Source organism: Ipomoea triloba, chromosome 12 (genome assembly GCF_003576645.1).
Source record: "Ipomoea triloba cultivar NCNSP0323 chromosome 12, ASM357664v1".
Taxonomy (NCBI): Eukaryota; Viridiplantae; Streptophyta; class Magnoliopsida; order Solanales; family Convolvulaceae; genus Ipomoea; species Ipomoea triloba.
This window is the reverse complement of record NC_044927.1, coordinates 5,392,879-5,400,889: the sequence shown is the minus strand read 5'-3', so window position 1 is coordinate 5,400,889 and position 8,011 is coordinate 5,392,879. Positions and strand designations below refer to the sequence as shown.

The 8,011-nt window shown below is 38.4% G+C and overlaps 1 protein-coding gene across 2 annotated transcripts in view; it reads left to right on the top strand.

The window, feature by feature from the left end:
- LOC115997882 overlaps positions 1-4,634 on the top strand; it is a 5,983-nt gene extending 1,349 nt beyond the window's left edge. The window contains exons 3-10 of one of the 2 annotated variants that reach the window (XM_031237303.1): positions 72-134; positions 234-253; positions 389-433; positions 803-870; positions 1,105-1,235; positions 1,371-1,455; positions 2,245-2,377; positions 4,509-4,634. In XM_031237303.1, the coding sequence (XP_031093163.1) occupies positions 72-134; positions 234-253; positions 389-433; positions 803-870; positions 1,105-1,235; positions 1,371-1,455; positions 2,245-2,357 (525 nt within the window). In that variant the 3' untranslated portion in view covers positions 2,358-2,377; positions 4,509-4,634. Of the gene's footprint in view, positions 1-71; positions 135-233; positions 254-388; positions 434-802; positions 871-1,104; positions 1,236-1,370; positions 1,456-2,244; positions 2,522-4,508 lie in introns of those variants that run through there. The other variant, XM_031237302.1, reaches the window with a different exon arrangement.
- The last annotated feature ends 3,377 nt before the right edge of the window (positions 4,635-8,011 follow it).

The window sequence follows — 8,011 nt, the reverse complement described above, 5'->3', positions numbered from 1 at the left end:
CCCCCCCCCCACACACACACACACACACAAAGTCTTCTAGGTATTACTGGCTACGGTTTTATTGGTTATAGGCGAGGATTGCTTCTACTCAAGATGAGATATCAACCATTGGATCTAATCTCGACGCTCTTAAGGTATTTTGACTATTAGTTTCTGGCTTTGGTATTGAAATAAGTTGTTTTGCAAAATTAACATTCATTCCCATTGAACAATGTCATTTGAGTCATGCAAAGAATGAAGAAGGTGCAACAAGGTAAAGAGCCGCCTGCCTTTTGCATCTTCTGTGATTTTTTTTAATTACCATTCTAGATTGATTGGCATAGTTCTTTGTGATCACATCCTGTAGTATATTAGTAATTGTTTTGTGTCTTTGCGGCTGCATGCACAGAGATGATTTCATAAAGAGAATGTTTGGGCTCAATGAAGAAATAAGGTGGGTGCCTTAAGCTTATATTTCAGTTGCCTAAGTGCATGATTGTATCTCACTACTTCTTGCTCATGTTTTGGTTCTATATGTGAAAGACAGAAAAACTGGTAAAAGCTTGTATTAAAGAATGTTTAGGCCTTTTAGAACCAGCAATCTGTTAATCTAATGTAGTATAGGGAGAGAGCTTCAGATTGTTAAGACCATAAATGCTAACATCAGTTATCTGCTTGTAAGTTTGAGAGTGTTTGGTGTTAATTTTAGCTATGTAAATAATTGTAATCAAATATTGTTTCTTTCTATCTTTAATTTTTTCAAATATATTTAGATCCTCTCTGATAATACATGGAGATGATTAGCAGCTTTCTGTTTATGCAGGAAACTCTATGAGTCAATAGCCTTAGCTTTCAGCCAAGATAATTTCAGTCAGACAACATCACACTCTGGTTGGGTTATGCACACTGATAACCATCTTGTTTACATGTTCTGTTGTGCAAATGCTTTGGTTACTGAAAATTCGAAATTATGAACTGAAGCACTGCATTTTCACAAGTAAAAGAAAAGAAGGAAAAAAAACAGAAAGAAAGTTTAAGTTAGAGCATATGCATAGGAAGGATTGTTTTTATATACGATCGGCTCCTCAAAGATGACAAGAGTTCCTGGACTACTTTTGAATACAGGTCTTGAAAAGTCCAATGAAGAAGAGACTGAGCTAGCTAAGAGGGATCTTGAGAATAAGCTTGCTCAACTAGATAGTCAGATCACTATGGAGGAAGAAGAATACAAAACAATGCAGAATGTGCATAAGCAGGTTCAGGAATTTTCTTTCAATCTATTGTGTCTAATTATTTACTTTGTTAATAAATTCAAGATAAGAGTTTCTATCATGTGTTCATGGAATATTTCTTGGAGCCTGATTAGACTGAGGTGCATGAGGCATATGCAGGTTCAAGAGGAGTTATGTATGGTGGAAAGGAGAGCATTGCTGATGGATGCAACAATGAAAGTAAGTGCAGAACTGCAGGAGTTGAATAAATATCCTCATTATATATCTGTTTTGTATTTTATGATATGGTAATTATGGTGTTTTCTCTGTTACTTGCTAACAAGATTTTTGGAAGAGAAATGGAAGTTTTATAAGCTGCAATTCTACTACATTATATTATGCACTAGTGCAGTAGCGCTAGAGCTAATCCTATTTTATAGTTATGAAGTAAGAGCATCTCCAACAACAATTTTTTAATGATTTTTTTGCTTGTTTGGAGGAGAGAGGAAGTGAGGTGGAGGAAAGAGAAGGGAAGAGATAGAAAAAACTTAATTTGCAGGAAGTTAGTTTTTTTGTGGGATCTACACTTAGTAAAAAAAATAAAAACATTTTCTCCTGGTGCCACGCACGTAAATACAACATATCTATATATGTATGTATGTATAGGTTTGCGTTCATGTGAGAACTATGCGTGCACACAATCTACTACATGAATGCATACAATCTACTCTAGGGTCTCCACTGTCATTTAGCATGCCTGGGAGTAGATTGTGTATGTGTAGTAGATTTTGTGCACTCATGCAGTAATTCATTGGTTCTCACCTAAGACATGGTTCTCATATGATCCTCAATATAGATATATAAATATGTATATATGTATTTCTTTTTTTTTTTTAATTTTTTTTTTTTCCTTTTCCCCTTGTCTCTCCTTGTAAGCATAAAAATTCTGACAAAAAACTAAGCTGATGGAGATGCTCTAACTTGGCAGTTGCATAATGTGTCATTTGCATTTACAGCTTCATATGCAGTAGCTTTATTTTGTCCTTGACTGGAAATAAGCAGAGTTCATTGTTGGAGAATGAATACAATTCCCTCTGTGATGAACTGCAAAGGAAGTCGTTATGTCCTAGATGCCATCAAGACAATTCAGAGGAATTGGGTGGTTAGATCTGTGTTGCCATAAAGAGGTTTGATCTGTTCTGTACAGTTGAGACTAGAGAGTTTTGAGTCCTCTGATCTGATCTGATCTATTCCCACATAACTATGTTGTGGCTTTGAAGACCATACTTAATATCCATTAAATGCAAAATGCCTGTTACGTTGCTTTGAGAGTATTCTTCAATTCCGGCAGGTAAAAACGCTACAACTCAAGTTGTGCGTTTAACAAGATTAACCATTTTTAACAAAATAAGCAGCACACAATTCAAAGCTCAGATTTTAAGGGCCACAAAATAGTTAATCCAATCCCATTAACCGAATGTGAATAGTACGAGAGTTATGGACCGAAATTACCAACCAGCTAGGCTATCTGTAGAAACCCTTAGGGCTCGTTTGGTTCGCGGAAGATATTTGAAGGGAAGTGAAAGTGAAATTCCGTGCAAAAGTAGTTACAAGGAAGATAAATTCTGTTGTTTGGTTGGTGGAAAAGAAGTTGCTGCGACGATAAATTTTGTTGTTTGGTTGGAGGTAAAAGAGTATGGGAATAATGAGTATAAAGACCTATATGCCCTTGTGTATTAATAATGATAATAAAATTAATATTTCTTAATAATATTGTTTAATTTGGGAACAAATTTTTGGGCCTTTTTTGGGCCAATTTTTATTTTTATTTTTATTTTTATTTTTATTTTTTACAATATTTTGGGCCTTTGATTAAGCAAAATTTGGGGTAATTTTTAGGTTTTATTTCTCATCTCAGCCCCAAATCCCCAATCCTCATCCTGTGTGCCGTGTGCGTGTGTGAGCNATCCTGTGTGCCGTGTGCGTGTGTGAGCTGCGTCGAAATCTCGCAGAGCCAGAGAGGCGGCGACCGGCGAGGGGAGGCAGTCAGGCGGAGCCGCGGAGGCGGGCGCGGCGCGGCGAAGGCGGTGACCGACAAGGGCAGTTGCGGCGATCGGCAAGCTTTCCAGTTCCCAGTTTGGCAGGGAAGAAGAAGAAACGGGAGACGAGGAAGAAAACAGAAGGGCAAAATAGTCTTGTCAAGTTAATTTTTGTTCCAACTGTGATGGAAAACAAAATCCGAGCTCCTGCCTCCGATTTTGTTTTCCTGCGAAATGAGGAACCCACTTCCCATTGGAATATAAGTTAATATAAGTTCCAATCAACCAAACATGTGAAAAGTGCAATTTCTTTGATCTGATGGAACCCACTGTCAATATGAGGATATATTAAAATAATGGTGGCAGAATTTCAGTAGTGCTGTGCAGCAGATAACAGTAGTGCTGTGCAGACAGCAGTAGTGGTGTGCAGACTGGAGTAGTGCTGTGCAGAATAAGTGTATAAACTATTAGTTAGGTGGCAGAATTTCAGGGTGTATAAACTATTAGTTAGGTGGCAGAATTTCAGGATTTGTTTTCTTACATTGAATGTATATATAGGTGTGTATGAACAGAACCAGAAAAACACAGAAGTATTTCTTCATTTTCCAGTCCTGGTCACTTATCTCTAATTTCTATCCTAAAATTCTGTTTTTGACACCCACTTCCCATGGAAGTGTACTTCCAGTGAACCAAACATGCCCTTATAGGAGATCTTAACTTTTGGAATGGGATGAATTGGCAACTGCAAATCATCACGTAGTTTAGTAGTTATGAATCGTTCCAAATCGTAACACCATTAATTAGCTGGTTGGTATTAAGGCCTAATGAAACAAAGAAAAATATGGATACACAACTCTCTAATTAGATCACCGTATGAGATGGATGATTTGTGTAGAGGATTTTCTGAGTAATTTTTAGTGCTAAAGTTTTTGGGAGCATTGCCTATTTTTGAAGGAGAGAGATAGCATTTTATACTTTTTCCGTCTCAGGTTTAATTAACCAAACTTTAATGAAATTATTTACAACTTAATTTTTTATAATATTAAGTTTAGAAATAATATGTAAAATGCATATATTTAGAAAGAGTTAATTCTAACAAAGGTCCCTTGTCTTTTGTGGCAATTCCACATTTAGTCCTAGACTATCGTTTTTGTCACTTAACACCCTAAACTATCATATTTTAGACGCTTTTGGTCATTCCGTTATCTTTTCTGGCGAAATTTCATTTTAGACAGGGTATTTTCGTTACATCACTTTTTTTTTAATTTTTTTATTATAGGCATATTGCTACGCTGCGGGAGAACAAGAGCCACCACCTACTTTAGCTGCCGAGGTCGTCCTGCTCGTTGTTGACGGCAACAGTTTTTGGCGTGTCGATGGTGATCGAGTATAATAGAGTAGAAATTGGTGAACGTTGGTAAATTTTATTTTAATTATTTTGTCAAAACGAATTGTGATTATTAATAGTAATTTTCTTGAAATGTTTCTCAATTTTGTAGGTTTTTATCTTCTGTTGTTCACACAAATAAATAAATGCATATAGTCACTGAATTTCAGTCATTCCAACTTCCAGTGCTGTACGTAGTTGATGATGAACTAATGCAATGAACTATGTGTTGGCATGTTTCTGGGCCTTTTGAAATTGAAAGTAGTTTGATCATTAGTCGGAAAATCAGAAGAAAAAAAATTAAAAAATTGATGTGACGAAAATATCATTGCTTAAAAGGGAGTTTTGCCGGAAAAGTCACTAAAAAGATAAAAAATGTCCAAAATATGATAGTGTGGGGTGTGAACCTATAACAAGTTTTTAAATATTAAATTTGAAGTTCAATCAACTAAACTACTTAAACTATTTATACTTTAAATATAAATATATGTTTTATATAAAATTTAATCATATATACATGTATATATACATACATATATATAAAGCGGTGGGGTGGAGGGAGGCCCCCATTGCCCCACAAGAAGTGAATATCTAAGAGTTAATTTGGTCTAGGGGATAATCAAAATTTATGGAGAATGTTTTTGGGTTTAAACATGAAGAGAATAAAGTTAGGGGTATGAAGTAGTTTGAGAAGTAAAGTTAAGGGGGTTGGGGACTTGGGGTGCAAATGTTGGATGGGGTTCGAAGCGGACAAGACGAAAAGTTAGGGGTAAGAGTGTTAAAACTATGAACAGATACTACACTGTAACAAAGTCAGTAGTACTAAAAAAAAGAGTGTTAAGACTAAAGAGATGTGATATAAAGTGAGGACGTGATGAAAGTTTGGGAGCCAAAGTGTGGTATGACATAAAGTATAGGATGCCATGGTACATAGGTGTGGAAAGTGGGTGGTCCCACCCCTCGTTTAGTTGGATGGGTTGTCGACCATGCATGTGAAAGCATCGCCGCCCGCGGGAAAGGTGGAGACGAGAGCGTTAGGTGGTTAACGATCTTCCGAACCTTATTTCATAATGTGACATGTAATTGGTGTCTTGGCAAGTATTGTTGAGCATCCGGTCCATTGGTTTGCCACAACTTACAACCTAAAAATAGTATAGGGGGTTGGGGTGTCCATCTCAAACATCATCAACTTAATAAACGACAATCATACATATATAATTCTTGGTATTTTCAGTTGATCTTTGTAATTAATTTTTTCACTCCGTTAAAGAGAAACACCGACTTGTTTGTAATTTATTATTCTTATTTAGTCAACTTATAGCTGAATTACAACTTCTACATAGATGTATGTGTGTTAAGAATTAGTCTTTAGTTTGTTTTATTTCTGTTTATTTGTTTTCCTTTTGCCTAGTCTTGAGGAACAGCTCCTCTTTCTGTGGCCTTGTATACTATTTAAAGCTCTGTTCCATTATTGAATAAACACAGAACTTCAGATTCTCACATGGTATCATAGCCTTAAACTCTAGCGAGAAATTTTTTTCCCCCCTTCCTTTTTCTTTTTCCCTCTCCACTCATGGCAGCTACCAACTCCTCAGCCATTGTTCATATTTATGCCCCAACTCATCTTCCAATTAAATTAACGTCCTCAAACTTCCCTATCTGGAAGAAACAGATTGAATCCACCCTCATAGGTCTGGACCTTCTGGGTTATGTCACAGGCACCACTAAAGCTCCGGGCCAATATTCTGATGAGGCTCGCACCGCTTTAAATCCTGCTTACACAACGTGGTTCAGGCAGGACCAAATAATTCTTAGTGCTATTCTCGGTAGCCTGTCAGATGTCTTACAACTGGTTATTTCCTCCGCTGTCTCAGCGCATGATGCATGGACTCGTTTGTCCGTTAGTTGTGCTGCTGCATCACGTAGTCGAATTGTCTCGCTCAAAGCGAAGCTTGCCAGGAATCCTAGAGAAAACCGGACAATTGACGCATACATGAGGGATATGCGCTCAATTACCGACGATTTAGCTCTGGCCCACAGTCCGGTATCGGAAGAAGATCTCGTTATCCACATCTTCACCCAACTTGGTGACGAATACAACTCTATAGTAGCAGCCCTTCGTGTCCGAACCGATGTAATCTCGTTTGGAGAACTACATGATGTTCTCACCGACTACGAACGTCTACTGAAGGACAATGAGGCTGCCTCACAAGTCCATATGCCCACCGCCAATGTCACCCAGAGGCGCCACACTGGTCCTACCAACGCTCAGTCTCAAGGGTCTGCCAGGCGTGGGAGAGGTGGCGCGAGTTTTGCCAACGAGCGCCAGTCACGGAATCCTAGTAACCGGTTAGCCAGGTATTGTAATTACTGTGATTATCCCGGTCATGACACCAAGTACTGCCGGAAGCTAGCCAAATTTCTCAAGGAGAATGGCGTACCCGTGCTCGAGCCACAAAGCAATGCGCGTCCACCTCCTTCAGTTCACGCTACTTCTACTACCCATACGCCTACTCAGTCATGGCTCATGGACTCAGGGGCTTCTCACCACACTGTGAATGACGCCTTGTCTCTTCACACGCTGACTGATTACACAGGGCCTGATGAAGTAATGTTGGGTGATGGTAAGTCCCTTCGCATATCTCACACTGGATCAGTTACTTTACCCTCTAAGAGTCGGTCTCTTCATTTATCTGACGTATTATGTGTCCCACATCTACAAAAGAACCTTGTTTCGGTTTCTCAACTGTGTCGCACTAACTCTGTTTCTGTTGAATTCTTTGACACGTATTTTGTTGTTAAGGATCGACAATCGGGAACTCCTCTCTTGCAAGGCCCAGCCGTGAGTGATGTTTATGCTATTCCTGTCCGCCGACCTCAACTCAATGTCACCACCAAGTCGTCATTGTCAAACCTGCACCATCAATTCGGGCACCCCAGTGTTCCAGTTTTGGCATCTCTTCTTAAAAATAATGGTGTTCGATTTATGCCTAATGATCTCGCATTGTTTTCTTGTAATTCCTGTCATGTAAATAAAAGTCATAAACTGCCGTTTTCTTTCAGTTCAATGTCGAGCAGTCGACCGTTGCAGCTAGTCTACACAAATGTGTGGAGTTCCGCAACAGTATCGGTTGACGGGTTTAAATATTATGTTAACTTTGTTGACCATTTCACTAAGTATGTCTGGCTATTCCCAATAAAACTTAAATTAGATGTGTTTAGTGTCTTCCTTCAATTTAAACAGTTGGTGGAAAATTATTTTGGCCATAAAATTGTGTCAGTTTTTTCTGACAATGGTGGTGAGTATTTAAAGCTACGTCCAATGTTTAATTCCGTGGGTATTTCACACTTCACCTCACCCCCGCATACACCTGAACATAATGGTCCGGCAGAGC